The sequence below is a fragment of the Puma concolor genome, chromosome A1 (genome assembly GCF_028749965.1).
Source record: "Puma concolor isolate L17-30 chromosome A1, mPumCon1.1.hap2, whole genome shotgun sequence".
Lineage (NCBI taxonomy): Eukaryota > Metazoa > Chordata > Mammalia > Carnivora > Felidae > Puma > Puma concolor.
In genome coordinates this window covers 227,645,986-227,665,145 of record NC_141667.1, presented here as the reverse complement: position 1 = coordinate 227,665,145, position 19,160 = coordinate 227,645,986, and the positions used below count along the sequence as shown (strand labels likewise).

General features: G+C 41.0%; 1 protein-coding gene across 7 annotated transcripts in view; it reads right to left on the bottom strand.

Annotated features, from left to right (window-relative positions):
- DCLK1 (doublecortin like kinase 1) overlaps nt 1–19,160 on the bottom strand; it is a 345,403-nt gene that overhangs the window by 36,416 nt on the left and 289,827 nt on the right. For all 7 annotated transcript variants that reach the window (XM_086713595.1, XM_086713588.1, XM_086713601.1 and 4 more), the window contains 6 exons: nt 18,739–18,796; nt 18,134–18,253; nt 15,084–15,230; nt 3,605–3,738; nt 1,524–1,601; nt 1,048–1,144 (listed from right to left, as the gene is read on the bottom strand). In XM_086713595.1, coding sequence (XP_086569721.1) covers nt 1,048–1,144; nt 1,524–1,601; nt 3,605–3,738; nt 15,084–15,230; nt 18,134–18,253; nt 18,739–18,796 — 634 coding nt within the window. The remainder of the gene's footprint in view (nt 1–1,047; nt 1,145–1,523; nt 1,602–3,604; nt 3,739–15,083; nt 15,231–18,133; nt 18,254–18,738; nt 18,797–19,160) is intronic.

Below are 19,160 nucleotides of genomic sequence, written 5' to 3'. Positions count from 1 at the left end.
CAGCGAAAGGAAAGGCATATACACCAAATAATCAAAAGTCAATTATTTCTCAACAAGAATTTTTTCATAAATTTAAGTCAATGCTTGGAGACGTAAGTTTAAGGAATCAATTAAAAAGTCTTCTTTTTTATCTCAAGTTCTACTATCGTCTCCATGTAAGAGTTTTACAGTTTTCTTAGATACTGATCTCTTCTTAGTTTAATGGACAAAAATGACATGCCTTGTTTCCCTCTGCCTTTATATCCTGCCTGTCTTTCAAGATCCAGGTTAGATTGTAGCTTCCTCCTGATACCTGTGTGGATCATTTCAATGTTTGCGCTTCCTTCACTTTGATTGATTAGCTAGTTGTTTCATTCACTCATTCCTTTATTTATTCATTCATTTAATACATGTTAAGCACCAGTTATGTACTGGTCACTACGCAGACACTGATGTTACAGCAAAAACAAAATAGATACAAATCCTTGTCTTGGGAACGTTGTGTTCCAGTAGGAGAATCAGAAAATAAATTACGTAAGTAGAATGTATCCACCTTTCTAAATCTACCTGTCTAGAAAGGTAGAAGGCTAGTTACATGGTATACCAGATGGACATGTGGGTGTAAGTACTATACGGAAAAATAAAGCAGATGAGGAAGATAAGGTGAGCCAGGTTGGTTAAAGAGCTGTAACTGAAAGTGGGGTGGTCTGGGAAAGTTTCACTGAGAAGACGAAATTAAGTCGAGACCTGAAAGAGGCAAAGCAATAAGCTGTGTGGAAATCTAAGGTGGCTTGGTGCGGGTAGGGGTAGCAAGAGCCTGTAGCAATGTAACCGGAGTGGCAACAAGGAGCAATGAAGCCAGGGAAACAGAGGCACTTGATAAGTCGGGATGGCTATGAACAGAGGACTTGATGACTGTGAACTCTTGGACAACCTAGTAATTATAACCAAAATAGACAGAAATCATATTAACAATATCATTAAGTCTCCCTGCATAAGACGAGTCAAAATCAGTAATTCCATTAGGACGCACAGGCTATAAGGAAGAAGAAGGCACTGGAAACCTACCTTGGCAGAATCAGAAACGTTATCCCAGTACGGAGAAGGAAAGTCTACTTGCCCCATCAAAATCTGATCAAAAAGCACCTCCTGGTCATCACCACTTCTGTTTAGATGAACAACGACAACAAGGGAAAAACAACACTAAAATGTCAACTCAGAGTATGTTTCTTCATTCTTATACATTAGAGCCTTTCCTTTCCCCATTAATGTGTAAAATGTGTGTTTTTAAGCAATTTAAAATGTCAATATGGAACTGTTTTGGTAAATTAAGAAAGAATGAGTTTTTAAATTATATGAGGAAGATTTATGGAAGGCATGTAAATTAGCATGTACAACATAGAAAAAAATAACAGGCACTGCGAGCGAAGTTCTTATTATGTTCTTTTCCTGCTTCAGGCTCTTTTGTGCAAGAAGGCGGAATGGATCACTCAGAGAATAGAGCAATGCTTTGTTGGTGAGGAATAAAAGATTACTGCCCATACCCACGGAACGGAGGGAAACCACACAGCAGGATGTAAGTGATTACACCAGCTGCCCAGATGTCCACCTTGAGGCCATATCTGGAAAAGTAAGTGAGGTTAGAGTTAGCAGAGTCAGGCCAGGACAAATTATGGGGCATAGCAAAATAGATGACTCCTATTCTAAACCAAAAACCAAACTAAACAAAATAAAAAGCCCAACAACAAACAATAAACTAAAACCCACCGGCTAATCAGAATTCAAAGAAAGAATAAAAAAAGAGAGAGAGAGAGACTAAGACACATGAATAAAAATCAAAGTAAAACATGCTTATGATCATATCCAAATATCAGTAAGTGAGGTGTTTCATCAAAAAGGCTTATTATAGCCATATCAGTTTTAAGATAAGGTGGGACCCTTGAAACTATACAACTCCCTGATTTTAGAAATAACAATTACATATAGGACACTGCCAATTTATTTTTTTTTATTTTTTTAATATTTATTTGAGAGAGAGAGAGAGAGAGAGCAAGTGCAAGCAGAGGAGGGTCAGAGAGGGGGACATGAAGAATCCAAAGCAGGCTCCAGGCTCTGAGCTGTCAGCACAGAGCCCGACGCGGGGCTCGAACCCACAAACTGTGAGATCATGACCTGAGTCAAAGTCGGACGCTTAACGGACTGAGCCATCTAGGCGCCCCAGGACATTTCCAATTTATAAAGCACCGACATATACTATCTTATATGCTGTTTTTCTAACAGCTCTTTACATTCCCAAGGATAAATATTGTTGCCTATATTATAGAGGGGAAAACTGAGGTTCAGTGAGGTAAATAGTCTTCCTCAAGATCACACAATCTGTGGCAGAGCTGGGTTCCAACCAGGACCTTCAAGAGCCCAACGCAATTCTCTTTCCACCCCAGACCCCTCCCTCCTGGCAAGCTGTCAGAATACTCACAGTAGAAACTGTAGATACGCCTGAGGCAACACCCTCTGAGGGAGGTCAGGCAAGGTTACAGATGTGGGCTCCCAACTCACTCAAATTTGACGAATAAAAAAGTTCTCATTACCCTACATCTCACCCTTGGGATTTCCCGATTGGCATTCCCTTCTCATCTATTCTGCATTTCTACCTTTCTGGTCCATGGTTAAGCAGAAAAACTCTCTCAAATGGGTCATAGTGGAGCATACAACCTAGACCCTTGGGGGTGGGTTCGTGCCACTAAGGGGGGTGGGGGAAAGTAGGGCCATCTCCCCTTGCTGCACCACCCTTTCCCAATCCTTCTGTGTCAGGGTAGTACTTCAGAACGTCGCCCATGATCCTTGGTAAGAACTAGGCTCTTTTTGGAAAGAGCCCTTTATTCACACAGACCTGAGTTCAAATGCTGACTGAACTACGATCTAGTCATGAGCTTATGTGATATTCAACCTTCAGAGTAAGATTATTCATATGCTCAATGGGAATCATACCATCTACTGTAAGAGTTAGAAGTAAAGGAGCTTAGGACCTGGCGTGCAGTAGGTCCTTACTAAGTGTCAGGCCACCCGCCTTCTCCCCCCCCCCCCCGCCCCGCCCCCATTCTAGAGATTTTCATTCATCTGATACGGCTGCACACAGAAACCAGAAAATTCCCAGTGGCCCTCTGATGCCTAAGGGTGTTTGTAGTGCACAGATAATCAATGGACCGCCAAGAGAGCCAAAATGAGACTGGGACGGGAGAATGAGGACAGCTGAGAGAAATAACCACAGGAGACTGTAATCACCACACACAGCAGTGTCTGTTTCTTTTATCCAAAAGCAAGTTAATTACCATCGCTATATGTTTCCCTGTTAGTCCGAACATTTTTTACGCTGAGGTTAATAACTGCTGTTCTACCTTTAACAAAGGCCAAATGGAAGCCTTGAACAAGATTGCAGTAATTGGCAACTTGATTGGGGAAACAGAGAAAATGGCTCCCACTTTCAAGTTAAAAAAAAAAAAAGAGTGAAAGAAATCTGATAGCTAATTCTGTCCGGATGGCACAGAGCAGTACTTTCTCCTATTCTTGAAGCAGACTAGTTCTTTGACAAGCACAGCACTTCAGTAAACACACGGAAAGCATTTACCCAGTCTCTGCGATGATTTCTGGAGCCACATATGTCGGGGTGCCACAGACTGTGTACAGGGGGCCGTCTACAATGGTGGCCAGTCCAAAGTCACCCAGCTTCAGCGATTTGCTGCCATCTTGGTGTTCGTACACCTACAGGAAAAGCAAAGAGTGAAATTGCCTTAAAACGAAGAGCTCAGAAGCTCTTTCTTGAAGAAATGAGGGGCGCTGTGGTTTAACTTTCATGTATTTATCATAAAGTAAAAAAAAAAATGAGGCAATTCTGCAAGGATATACATATGAGACTATCTTTTTTTAGATGACAGCAGAACTGGAAGCATGGCAAACAGCCAGCAAATGGAAATTCAATAATAAATTGCGGTAGTTCATACAATGGCATGCTACATGAGCATTAACATGGCGATGTGGGTTTATATTTATTGGAATACATTATTTTGGGGAAAAAAGGGCAGATTTCAGACTGGTCTGCATAAAATGTGTATTAAAGAAAAGAAGACGTAGAAAGAAAAATGTCTGAAAGAACACAGTGTTCGTGTGTCCGTCTCTGGGTGGTAGGATTAAGGCAGATTTCTTGTTTTTTTGCTCCTCTGTATTTAATGTTTTCCACAATTAAAATTGATTTGTGTAATACAATGAAGTATAGTCTCCAGTGCAGTATCTCCAACTTATGAAAATAATTACCTCTCCATTTTAATATATAAGAGGCCTTAAAAATACAGTTCTTTAGTAACTGAACAAAAAAATCTACACAAATATTAAAATACTTCATTTTCAGTGGCCCACATTTCCAACAAAATCTATTTACATTTTTTTTATTAATAATTGAAAGGGATATTAACATTTCATTTCACCTGTGGCAATTTGGAAAGATTTATCAGGTGCAGAGTCAGCATTCTGCCCAGGTTTCCTTATTAAGGCAGTAAAAGTCTCTAGTCTTTCACCCAACAAATCAAGAAAAGGATGCATGTGACTATAGGCAAGTATTTATACTGCTTTAATTCCAGCCCGTGATCAAACCAAATGGGTCTGCTTTAAAAAGTATTCCAAACAACTTCTACTATTTCAAAGAAAAGATCAAAGGGCATTCAGAATTCTAATTCAGCGCCCTCCATTGGAATCAATAAGATAAAGAAAACCACACTAAAAAGCTCCTGTTCCCAGCAAAGGCAGTCACCAGGAGATGCCTTAAGGAAATGGTGAAGTTTTCCATGCACATCAGAATAATTCCTCCCCCAGCAAGTTGAAGCCTGAATGTTCTTCTGTTGCCGCCTTGTGATCATCTGTACTTGCTACGGCGGTCTGACCTCTTGCACAGTAAGGCATCTCTCCACACATCAGGAGCTCCACTACCGTTCACACACCGCGTCTCCCTTTCCTTGGCAAAAGTACATTAACTTCTCATTTCACTGCCGCATAAAGTGCAGATGTTTGGCTGGCTAAGCTGTGGTATCAGCATCGATCATTTGGATCTAACTGTTTTGGCAGAGGCGGGGAGTCTGATCCTCCCTTTTGGAGTGACTGTGTCTTTTCTGGGCAGAAAATATCCTTTTATGTCTTCTCCACACAGAGAGAGCATGGAGTCTTCTCCTTAAGGGCTTGAACACCATCTAGACTGGGCCTGTGGGCAGGTGTCCAGAGACTTGTGGGGTCTTCTGCACTTAGGTCGTTAGGGCAAAGACAGTTGCATGTCCCTCACAGATGTAACTTTGCCCAGTTGTCATCTGGGATAGACACTGTCCTCACTCCTTTAACAAAGCAGCTCTCTAGCCCATCAGCAGGAGCAAGTTAGGGGCTCTGAGGCATTAGAGCCACAAAACATAATATCATACCCAGCCTAAATGTTTTCCAGCAAAAGAAATCCCTAAATCATAGTTTTAGTGCATCAGCCCTTCTGGCCATCCAAATGTTTTTCATGAGCAGAAACCTGAGATGGAAATATATCTAGAAGATCGTCTAGTTTACTTCCCAGACAAAGCAGGATTGTTTACTTCCTTACTTCCGTTTTCTTAGTAATAACCTTCCTAAAATGCGAAATAATCTCTCGCTTTGAGGTTCTGTTAGTCAGAACATCCACGGGGTGTGTTTTGTGAGGTTGTGCAGATGCAGGTTTCAATTTACGCAACTCCATTTGTACAGGAATTTTGTGGTTTTCCTCTAAACGTACTATCTATACTCACCTAACTTTATTCAAAAGTTGGACCGAAAGCAGATGTTGGCAGATCCAGTCGTAAGTCATATTTTGGTTCTGATTGTGACTATGTAATTCTCTTACATGTAGCAAAGGTTTTATTTTTGAGTATCTACATTTTGATAGGATTTCCATCTCATACATAGCCATGTGATAGTTATATTTAACGTAGCCAAACAATAAAGTTCAAAGTTTCAACAACTAAGGGAAAACAAGCACTAAAAAAAATTGTACCTAAAATTTAGGATTATGTGAAAGAAGTAATTCTTCAAAAATAAAACCAACACCTTTTAAATAGAACACAGAATCTATCATTTTAATGCTCTTTTTATCTTTATCACTTCCACGGTGGCCCCTTCCTCTGCTTTGAAAAAACAGAATTTCATGAACATAAAGTAGTTAACGTGATGCTTATGATAGACAATAAGAACTGAGAGACAAAGGCCTAATCCATGTAACCGAAAACATTTCTAGACACAACTACATTAGAAATGCTTCGGCAAAATGTTTTTGCAGGTGAGTAAATGTCCAGGCTTTTCGTTTGGAATTGTGTTTCACTTACTTACTGTCAGGCAGGGCAGGAAACAAGGTTGCTTTGGGTTTTTCTCTGTCAACACTTTGGGAGAAGGATACAGAAGAATATATTCCAGCGTTTCCTCCCCTCCAATGGGAGAGCACCTTTCCTGAGTCCCCACACAGCCACCTCACACTGGGGTTCACCCTTAGCGTCTGCTGCACCCTGAGCTGGGCTCACCCTTATTTATGTCTTACAGAGCCAGATACAGAGGGGCATGAGTGAGGCCACTGAAAAATGTAATTAAAATTCTGTTCAAATCGCAGATTGCTAAATACATCTGTTTCAAACACACACACACCCTCACGCACACGCACACCCACCACTCGCAAAACCATCCCCCAGAAAGTATTTTCCCAAACGGCAGCTATAAATTTACTTTGAACTGAGTTTTTAATTAAAAGTTAGGAGTTGGAAAAGCTTCTAACAAGTTCACACTTAAAATGTGGAGTCCTTGGCTTATAGCGCTCCCTGAATCGATTCTGATTTCGCTCCTCTGCACGTCCCCTCATCCTGACCATCTTCCACGAGGGATGTTAACTGGCTGCAAGTACGGGCTTGGGCAGCCTGATCCAGCAAGTGGGGTTCTGGTGTAAAAAGGACTTTGGCCTTCACTGTATTGTAAAGCTTCCATAAAACGCGACCCACAAGTGAGGTGGGAGTACATTGTCAATCAACGAGTATTCACAACATGAGATATAATTTAATGTTCATCCCAAACCCTTTAAATACTCTAGATGTTCCCCCACATTTTAAACACTGAGGGGCTATTAAAGAGACGGGGATTAGTGCAAATTACCAGTATGTAGTGCTTTCACTGTTTTAACTAAGCAATAAAACTGTGTAATTGTACAACACTAATTGAATGCAGCTACCCATAATTGTGGGCGGCCATATGTATCCTATTACCATAAAGATTGTCAGTATTTTGTAAGCTACTCTTGTGATCATTGCAGATGGCTACAGTCAGAGAAGTTGTTCTCTAGGGTTTATTATATGGCTATAAAGACATCCCATGATTTGACAGACTAAATGTGTTAAATGGCAACAATTATGAAAAAGGTTCCAATTAAAAGCTGAAGGCACGTCCTACCAAGAACAGATATAGTGAAAGGTCAGGTATTAGGTTTTTGGCACACCGGCATTTCACCCAGGATTTTTCCTTTTTAAAGAAGAGTTTTATTTTTGTTTCTTTTCTTTTATTTAGGGTTTTGCAGTAGCTGTAACTTGCTGAACAGTAGATGTTTGGGCATAGGCCTGATTTCCTTTGGATTAGAAACTGAGACCATTTGGAAAAGTTATTTGAAAAAATAAAAGATTTAATATATAGTCATAAAATGCAGCTGGTGGCCATAAAATAATATGAAAATTCACAGATAACCTGAACCCAGGCAAATGGTTTCTGAGATTCCCATAATAGAGAACTAAGAGCTGACTAACATAACAGATGTGTTGGGACAAACATAATTCTCAATGTTGCTGTGAATTCAAGGATAACCCTGTTGAAATCCTGGCTAATGAATCATTAGTATCCACGGAAATATTTTCACAGAGGAGCTCAATAGGTACTAAAAAATTATTTCACCAAATAGAATTGGACAAAGGTGGCATGAAATTGACAAAGCCATGAAAAAAAAAGTCAATTTACTTTTTAACCAATATGGTATCCCTTTAAAAAGACGTTGCTTTTCCTCTGGCCATGGTATATGGCCTTTATGATCCTAAGGAAAATGAATTAAATTTAAATCTTTAATCTTTAAAAGTGAAGTAAAACAACATTAATGCAAGAGATTATTTTTTAAAATGCACTTTATGGTCCACATACTTTAAAATTAAACCTCCTGGAAAAAAATTAATTCTTAAAAAAACTATCTTATACCCCACATGTAAAATCTTTATGAAATCAAACGTTAAATGAAATAATAACAGTGAATGTCATATAGAAGCCAGAAGAGGGGTAACAATAGCAGAGCGAAAAATAAAATAGCTTTTAAGGTATTACCTAGAGATTTTTGGGAAGACAGAAGGATGAATGGAGACTCCCGGAAACCTGATTCTCATCCTCACGTTAAAATCATCATGAAACTATCTCAAAAGGAGTCCTATGCAGCTGCATTGAGATACACAAAACATGCACGTTCGGGATTCTCTTGGCCACTGTACATACTAGGCTTTTGCTAAAACTGGGAACTCAGTGTCACTGCCATTTTAAAAACTGGTATTACATTTTTGACACACGAGTAATATCCAACATGTCACTGTAGGAAAATTAGAAAAGACAGATAATTATAGAGGGAAAGGAATTAAACTCACCCATGATCTTGACACCTAGAAATAACCATTGTTAGCATTTTGGGGTATGAACTTCCAGCCCCTTCTTTACCTCGCTTTCCTGCCCTTCTCCTTCCACTGGACAATATATCCTGAGTGACTAAGCCTGTATCTACATCACGATTTCCAGGGGCTACTGGATATTCCATTGTATGGAGGCACCATGATAATAACCCCAACATCTACTACCACCGCTACTTAGTAAGCACACAGGATACACGAGGCATTGTGTTGAGGAGTTCATGTTCATTACCCTATTGGATCTTCACAACAACCTATTAAGTAATCTTACTGATATTCTGCAGATGAGAAAATTGAGTCTCAGAGACGTTAAGTAACTTTCCAATGTTGCACAGCTAGTAAGTGGCAGAGCCAGAACTTAAGCTCAGGTATGTCCAAGTCTAAGGTTTTAACCATATGTCCTCCTCCCTCCTCATCATGCTATTATTTAATTAATCGGTGCCCTGAGGTAACTTGTTTCCATATATACGTATCTCTATTTTTTCATACTAAAACCCACTGGGATGAATATCTGTATGTATGTATACATACCTGATTTTTTTTCTTTAGGTTACCTTTCCAGACTTAGAATTACTTGGTCATAGGATACACATACTATTGAAGGTTTCAGTTATTTATTACCAAATTACCTTTCAAAAAGCTTCTATGAAGTTACTCCGCACCAACATGTATGAGATGATTGGTAGTCTAATAACTTTGGCAACGCTATATACTATTATTATTAATCTTTGCTACTCCAATAAGACCATGTCATTTTAAGTGAGATGAGTGGTGTTATTTCAGTCCTTAATCACAAAAGGGACGAGTAGTGCACCAGACAGACCTGGGCCAACCCTGGCAGCACACTACACTTTTATTTCCTGTCTTCTTCTTCCTTGTGCCATCATAGGTCCTTGGAAAAGGGCCCTCGCAAATGTGTTAGCAAAATAACTGGCATATGATTGTACTAAATAATGTTTGGGGACGATGTTGTTTTTCTTCTATTTTTCCCTTAATTTTTATCCAAATTCAGAGAGCAGAATTTTTTTTTCTAAACACCTATAAAAAATAATCATTCAGTGTCTGCATGGACATTTTATTTTTATGGATGTATGTATGTATGTATGTATGTATGTATGTATGTATTTTTGAGGGGGCGGGAGCAAGGCAGGGGCAGAGAGAGAAGGGCAGAGAATCTGAAGCGGGCTGTGTGATGACAGCGGAGAGCCCTATGTAGGGCTTGAACTCAAGAAACTGTGAGATCATGACCTGAGCCAAAGGCAGAGGCATAGCTGACTGAACCACCCAGGTGCCCCTCTGCTTGGACATTTTCAATGACCACAAGCTACGTATAGCAAAGACTGTTTAATTTGCAAACTGGTGCAATTGTTAGAATTTTTTTTTCTTATATCAACCTCAAATCTCTCAGCAATTAATGTCTTCTCTTTAGAGTTCAGTGCTCTCAAGTACAGCACAGAAAAGTTTTTCCATCTTCTGTGTCATTTACTTGACCAGAGCCACCACACTCTACTTTCTCCATCCCTGCTGTGGGCTAAACTCCAGGCCCCTGTAATGCTGTGCTCAGATTCCTCACCAGAGTGGCAAACGGTATAAGCAAGACAGAGGATTCTTGATGTAGCACTCTTTCGGTGAAAGGAGTCTAGGGGCACTTTTTTAAGGAATCATATCACACTGAGGCTCACACTGAAGTTACGGTCAATTAACTGCCTTTCACGTGGCCTGGCCAAGTTTTTCCATTGCTGCTTTTCTGCAATGATCATTAAAACAACTATACCAAGATCACTCAGTCCATTGGGATTTATGTTCCTCTCTTGTCAAATTTCATCTTACTGATTTTGGACCCTCATAGAGCCAAAGATACTTTTGGATCTCAATTCTGTCATTTGCCATAATACATCTTCATTTCACATCACTAATAATGCTGACTGGGTGACAGCTAGTGACAGAGTCCTGAGAGGCCCCTGTCTCCTTTCTTCTGGGTCCCGTGACCATTAATCAACACTTCTGGTTTGAGATCATATGACAGTGGACTGACTACAGAATCTACTCAACTGTACTTTTGTCTATGACTTCTACATGCACTCTGTCTGTGGCTTGTGTACCTTGTGTACCTTGTTGCCTTGTGTACCATGGACCTCTTTGGGGATTAAGAGTTCTGGGATTAAGGCAGAAGGAAATCCATTCATCTCCTGGGCTTGGGGCTGGCTGAACCGGAAATGAATCCAAGCTGGAACACCCCATCTCTTGGTCATACCTGGTCATCTCTTGGAGGGAACAGGGTATCTTCCTGCTATGTACAATCTATAGAGTGACAATGAGAGTCATGTGCTAGGCATGCCATTTTGATGGGCAGCTAGAAACAGGTACAGACACCTGGACAGAAAGTTTCTAAAGGAAAATTTCTGACCAAGAGAAGCAGATTCTCTGAGAAACTGCTTTCTTCCAGAGAGTACTGGGGAGTTTAGAAGGAAAAAGTTTCTTGAATATAAACTTCTGTATTTCAAGAAAATTAAAGTTTATTTCTGGAATAAATAAATAGTGATGCGAGTTATATTTCTGCCAGTAAATACTTTAATTTTCCTAAGGAGGTGGCATCTGCATACACATTTTTAAAAGATCCTCCCAGCTCCTTGGAAGAAAGGCTGCTACTGAGGACTTTTCCTGCCAAGGGTACAAGCCTGCCATCTAGTGGTGACTCCTGCAAACTGGACGCGGTTGATCTCCGTAAGAGCATTTTCACGGTTTTGTGTGTTTTTTATAAAGCAACAAGTTCCTTTTAGTTATATATTATTATCTCTCTCTCTCTCTCTCTCACACACACACACACACACACACACACACACACACACACACATACTGGTTCTGCACATAAGTGCAGTTGGGGAAACACTGCACTTTGTCTCCTCATTCAGTGACATTTAGACTGAAGCCCATGTGAATCCTCCATGTAATGAATGAGGAATGGCTTGGACCTGTCATGTTGGATCTGTCCTCTAGTCTGGGAAGAAGTGTCACTCATTGACTCATTCTTTCATCTCATCCACCCTCTCATTCCACTGGTCACTCATCAATATGATCATTAAGCTCCAGGCCTGACAAAGAAAAAGAACCATGGAAAATCACTGGCAGGATTAACTTGTGACATCAAAAACCAAGGCAAAATGAAACAAAAACCTAGTAATGATACAATCATAAAATTATAGGGTTATTTATATTGGGTCAATTCCCAGTTCTCACCCCAAATGTGGCTGGAAACATCACTGTACATCAAATCATGTTTTCTCATTAAAAGGCTTTGATAAATACTTAGACTTGAATAGATCAAAATAGGTTCTTAAGGCTAAGCTACAACATTTTTATAGAGTTCTGTAAGAATTAAAAATAAAAAAATTTTAAAAGTTCTATATGTATAATACCATATAAAGTGAAATCTATAGCTGAGTTAGGAATTTAAGAATAATACTTATAACAATCATTAAACACTTAACTAGCAAAAATCTTGTTAGCAGTCCAACAATTTAGGCTTTTTTGAGGTCCCTTTAATAAAAGAGTAATGCAAAGTGTGTTGTGAGGCCTTTTTATTTATTTGGTAAGTTTATTTATTTGGGAGTAAAAAGATGGATTCAAAGTCTTTACATTAAATTTGTCATAGCATTTTTCAAAAATGGCCTATAGCTCTACATTTTGCCAGGAGATGCCAAATCCACACATGGGTAAATAGTAAAATTTTAAAAGCAATGTCAAAAAAGATGGAAGATGATTTTTACAACATACAATTTATCGTGAAACAGTTTTATTTTTAGGAGTAATTTAATTTTTACTACAAATAAATGGGGAATAAAAATGAAGGAAGCTAATAGTGCCGTATTATCTCTTTATCTTCATAAAATCCCCTTAAAGGAGGCTCAAAGGAGTTAAGAAACTTGTTCAAGGTCATAGGACTAGCCAGTCGAATTCTGAGGAAAGCACTTGGTTTTGAACTTTGGTCCATCTGACTATAAATCCTCAGTATGTGAATGTGCCTCCCATGATGATTCTCTCTTATTTCCACACAAAGGTCAACAGAATGTGACATTAACAGAAGTCCCAAGTTCAGTTAGTGACGTCATCCTAATTTTGTTAAGCTTATTTTATTCTTCTACCTATTTTATACTATAAATAGATTTATCCCTGCAAAACTCACCAAACTTTACTACTCTCTGAGAGTAAAAAATTCCTCTACTAGAGAAGCAGAATTACTTCTGCTTCTATATTAAATCTAGACTGCAAATGACTCCAATGGCATGTGTGTATTTCATATTCTTACATTGGAAAAGAAAGGAAAAAAGGAGTGAACTTTTTTTCTTTTTGAGTAATTTAGAAAGTAGAACACTAGAATGAGCACAGTACTTTCACGGTGTCCTGCAAATTGTAAGTTTAGAGAAAGAACGCTGCTAAGTAATCATTTATGGCATTTACAGAAATCAATAATGCTCTGGTGAGAAGCAAGTGAACGATGTCACACAAAAGCAAACTGCTGAGGGGGGAAGGGAAACGAAACTTTAATTTTCAATCACGGAATTTTCAGGGTTTAGAGAAGTTTTGAAACAAAGGCTCAGTTGTGAGTCTGTTCCCACGAGCCCATCCTACATAATTCAGGACACAGGAGTAATGAATGCAGACAAGAGAAAATTGCTGCAGTTTACGGAGGCAACTATGCAGAAGAGAATGTTCAGGCTACTGCGGAGATGTGGAATTTGAGGTGCAATTAAGTCAGAACTCCGTCGATTGACCTCAGCTGCCTTCCTTAGCCAGTAGCTACAAGCTTACAAACATAATTGCAATTAACTAACTGCTTGCATATTTATTTCTTGCATGCCGATTTAGCCTACTTGAATGTCACCTCGATGAAGGCCTGTCTCTCCGTCCCCTGGCACAGAGCAAGCACACAATAAATATCCCTAGTTCACAGCTTCACGGGGTCTAGTGGTTAAAAGCTTAGGCTTTGGAGTAGGACAGAGCTAGGTGGAGATCTTAGTTCCTCCACATGTGAGTTATAAATGGCTCTAGACAGGTCTTTGAACTTCTAGGGACTTAGTTTCCTTACCAGTGAAATGGGACAGTAACACAACTAACCCACATGGCCGTTGAGAGGATTAAATGAGAGAATGAGTGAAAAGCGCAGGGCAAGCACACGGGTGGGTCTCCATTACAGCAGATGTCCCCAGACTTTTTTGTGCGGTGGGAGTTGGGTGGCTCATCTGCTGCTAGACTTGAATGCTCATTCGGGTCATGGGGCAGAGGGTGGGGGAGGTGGGGAGGGAGCGGGGAGCTTGTTTCAATGAAGATCTGTACCCTGTCACCAGTCACCAGATTCTGATTTGCTAGGGCTACAGGGAGGCTCAGAAATTTGCATTTTTAACAGGCATCTGGGAGTAGTTCAGATGCAGGGAGTCTTTGGACCACCCTCGGAGAAACACTGCTTTATAAAGAGAATCCGCAATTCCCAGATTTCTGAAGAGATGAACAAACTAACAGTAATATATAATACATGACTCTTGGGCCCAGATAATGAAAGTAAAAGAACTAGTATCTTGGGGGGGGGGGGGGGGGCGGGGAGAGTAGAAAGTGAATAGATTTCATTAAAACTCCAGCCTGGAGAGCCAGTAAAGTTTATGTTACTCCCATATTCACCAGTGACAGCTCCTTGATGCCCAGTCTCTGTCTCCTCAATTCTTTCCAAAACTGTCCCCTTAACAACTGGACTAGGAAAGGAACCTCACTTGCTTGCATAAAGAATTCTCGGCGTTTCCCCCAAAGATGCTGAGTTCATGTAAACGCAAAACAAATGGTCATAAAGGAGGGTCAGGATGTCTGTGATTTTAAAAATCAGTCCCCGTTATGATTATTTTTATGCTGAAGGGCTGGTGACTTTAAAACTCATGATTTATTGTCTTAGCTTTTAGATCATATTATCGAAATATAAATTTGGGAGACCAAGGGCTTCCTTTTTTCTTTCCCCAAGTAAAAACTTCTAACATCAAAATGCCGTGGATAAATAATAGGCATGTAAATGCTCACGATTATCTTGGCTTAGCCCAGGGTATTAACCACAGCCCTAGTTTCCGAGTTCTATTCCCCCAACCCTGTCTCAGGTTTTTATTTGCTATTGATTAGTCAAGTACTCCTAATGGTACATTAACCCTTATAGATAAACTTAAAAGGCTAGTTTCTAGCTAGTTACTGAAGTCCAGCTGGAAACTAGCCCTTGAGGTAGTTTCTTCCTTCTAAAAAAGGAAGAAATTAGGAAAGGAAAAAAGAAAGATTGATATTCACTCATGAGTGCTTGGAACTCAAGACCCCTGAGGTTAGAATCCCTCTTACCAGGAGGTTCTCTGGCTTGATGTCCCGGTGGACAATGTTCAGGCTGTGCAGGTATTTGATGGCGCTGGCCAGGTTGTACAGCATCCCACTGGCGTCTCGCTCAGTGTATTTGTTAGTGGAAGTAATGGCATCAAAGAGGTCTCCTCCCTGAGAAGAGAACGGCAGGTGGAGCAGCACATTAACAGATGGTCCGATGGGGCCGCCTGGAGAGGAAACTGACACGCTATCAGGGACATGAATGATACTTGCAGAGTCTTTGGGCTCCCAGGGCTTTCCCTGCCACTTTCCTCTCAAAGGCTCATGGACTCCATGGCGATTTCTCTCCCCACTGGGAAAGCCAGTGGCATCTCTTCCAGGGCTCAAAGAAGCAGGGCAAGGACTCCCTGCCATCCAACACGCAGTCGTTACCACAGCCCCAGCCCCGGTGGAGAGGGGGAGCCAGGTCTCCAGGGCAGCAGCCTTGTGACATACACCTGGGTGCCCCGGTGGCACGTGCTACGTGCCTTGTACCAACGGCCAACAGAAGTTCAAAGTCATAATCCTAAACCTCCTCAAATGAGAAACAGGTAATAGTGCAGACCACACCCTTAACAAAATGTTCTGCTGGCTTGTGAAATTCACACACACACACACACACACACACACACACACACACACACACACACACTCAATTCCCTTCAATCTCTAGATTTAGCTCTCTTGGAGTGGGCGTAGTGTTTTCTTTTTCAATAACGTGCTTCTTTGTAAGGAGCAGAGGAAAGGACCAGAAACTGTCATTTTAAAGATGAGAGAGAAAGAGAGGAGGAGGGAGGGGGATGGAAAAATTTCAAGGAAAGTTTTCTAGGACCATTATTCATCGGAACTTTTGTTTCCCTTGTTCCTTGCTAACTTATTGTTATTTGGAGACACAGAATGATTGTAGGCTCCAATTTTAGTTCTATTTATTTGAAGCCCTTTCAGAAATTTGGGTCTGATTTACTAACAACGTTTGCATCATTCTTGCACACAGTGCACCAAACGGCCTAGCACAGGAGCCAACTGTGTTCATCTGTTGCCTCAGGTGGTAAGGGATTGCATTGTTGTTTTTAAATAGCAAAAATAAAACACAGCCCGTGCAGGCTGACAATTTTTGAATGTCACCCTCTGGCGTGGCCTCTGCTCCCCTGTACAGCCTTAACTCAGGGGGCTTCTCCCACGGTCCGTTCAGTTCCCAAACTAAACACATACATTTGTGTCAACATGAACACTTTCTCTCAGCCTTCTGTTTCTCTCAAAGGCGAGGCTGCCAGATGTGGGTTTACAGGTTGTTTCCATGCCCCTCCAGGAGGTGGGATTTTCACTGCGTTCTGCATGAACAGCACCCCGATGCAGCCGGATGTGTGCGTGGCTGAGTACGGCAACCCCACAATGACTCCACGGGTGTCCTAGTTATCCAGGTAGGCTCCGGGCATCCTGTATCCCCCCTTCTTCTGCATCCTCAACAAAGCAGTCAGCCAGTCCTTCCCATAAGGTGTGCCGCATGCACAGCCTCCCGGGCCATCCACTGCATCTTCCGGGTGAAGGTTTTTGTTGCACTATCCCTGGGGGCTGTCATGTGGCCTCACAACGTGCCCTCTTGCCAGGACGTTCATACAAAACATCCGGCGAAACGACTGTTGCCTTCCCACGTGCAATGGTGGCATTTTCTTCTCCCTTCAGGAAGTCAGCATTCCTTTCCCCCATGGTTCTCCATGCTCAATTGCCCTGCTTCATGCCAACCTGTTTCATCTCATCTCCTGCCACTAGCTGGACCAATCAGTCACCTTTATGCTCCAGCCAGGATATTCTTCCCAGATCATTAAAACATGCCCAGATCACCCTGCATTCCAGACCTGTCCTTAGAGCCCCCTTCCTAGAGTGTCCCCCTTTTTTTTTCTAAAGGAAGAGAGAGAATGCATGCCAGAGGGGCAGAGAGAGGCAGAGAGAAAGAATTTTAGGCAGCCTCCACGCCCAACTCAAAGCCCGACTTGGGCTCCATCCCACAACCCTGAGATCATGACCTGAGCTGAAATCAAGAATCAGACGTTTAAGAGACTGAGCCACCTAGGCTCCCCCCTGGAATGTCGCTTCTAGTCTCTTTGTCTTTCTAACTCCTGCTGATCAATGAGGGCCTGGCTGCAGGGTCACCTCCCCGACAAGGCCTGCCTTCCTTGGAACACATACACAGTTCCCATGTGCACACATCTGTAGGCAGAAGTCTAAAGGCCTATCCTTATTAATTATGGAATTTCACTCATAATAAACTGTTACTTTACTGTTTTCCAGAATATAAGCCTTGTCTATCCTATAGCTGCAGGCACTCTGGCATACCACCGGACATTTAGGGTTTGAGAGGCATAGCCTTAGCTAGATTTCTCAGGGGGGAAATGTTGTGGAAGCCTTTCAAGTCAAGCCTGGGGTTGGCCTTCACTTCCTGGGATACTTCCAGACCTGGTCTCACAGCAATTCGGGGTCAGCCTAAATTTAAGGGTATGATCTGGTGGTACAATTGAGAAGTCCCGATGCTGGACTATGCAGACACTCTCTGGCCTTGTTAGGCTAGCTTGGTGCCCCAGAGGAAATTCGCAAAAGGCTGTTAAGTGAAGTGAGGACCTCCCAGTGGTACTTAGCTATTGTCGCCTGACTAAGCAAATGAATGACAATCACACTAGGCTTTCCCACAAAATGTGTTCTGAACTCTTAAGCCTTTGCCTCTTTCATTTCTCAGCTTCAAGTTTAAGTTGGCCTTAACTCTGCAAAAATCAGCCAGTAAATGGGGGATAATCAATGTTTAACAGCACACACAAGGGCAAGAAGAATGGTTTAAATTTATTGCTCTAAAAATTAAAGTCATGGGGTGCCTGGGTGGCTCAGTCGGTTGAGCGTCCGACTTTGGCTCAGGTCATGAGTTTGTGAGTTTGTGAGTTTGTGAGACTAAACACTGATGGAAGGGAATAAAGGAGAGAGCGCTATCTATTATATAGAAAAGCATGGTGCCTCGTGTAAGTTTATTCTTTTTCTAAGATACACACCTTTACTAGTTCCATGACAAGATACAGTTCTGTTGGCACATCCATCTCTTCGATCAGAAGAACAATATTGGGATGCTTCACTCTTCTTAAAATAGACACCTCATTCTGGATCATGTGCTCCTGTTCGAGGGAAAAGTTACCTTAATCAATATACACGTCAAAACATATGAGGAGCTAACTCACATGAGTAAAGCTATACTATTTGAGGATCAAAGGAGATATATTTTGGTAAAATATAATGAATATATCTTAGATCCTGATATTCGGATAGCCTACAATCACCACAAGCTGTTAAAGGTCCTCAGATGATGCTCGTAATTTTAGAACCTATCAGGATAACTCTAACTGCATATAGAAGGATGGAATGAAACTTAAATTACAACGGTAAATGAAGCAAGTAAACAATGATAAGCGACAGAAATAACATACAGCCATTCCAATTAACTTTTATCCCAAGAATATCTATAAAGTTATATTCCAATAAATACATAACATTCTATTCCACCCAAATGAAACCCCTAGGGTGAACTTATATTTGGGAACTAATCTTTGTGTTTCTACCCCCCACAACAATGTATTTTCACAATAATAAACCTTATACATACTTTGCCTCGACATTTGCTTTTCTTGATAATTTTCAGAGCATATTCCCTAGCAGTTGACCTGCAAAGAGAAAATATTTGTAAAAAATAAATTGAATCTCAAATCTATTGAGTCATTTTGGTAAGGATTAATTTCTTACCCCATAGATCTTGCATCAAATAGATGTAAATACTTTATAAAAAGAAAACACCTCTTTTTTTCCTTTTTTCAAAGAAATATGTATATCTTAAGGGGCTGACCAAGTGTGCGGACAACCAGCATGATAGCATAGAAACAATTTGAGCTGTTAATGTTACCATATTGTAATGATGTTCCCACCATTATTGCTATTGCCAAGCGTAACTCTTCCTGCTGGGTTGCCCAGTCCTGCCCTGCCCTCTGAAGTGGTGTGGTCAGGACATAAAGCAGACGTGAGTTTCTGCCC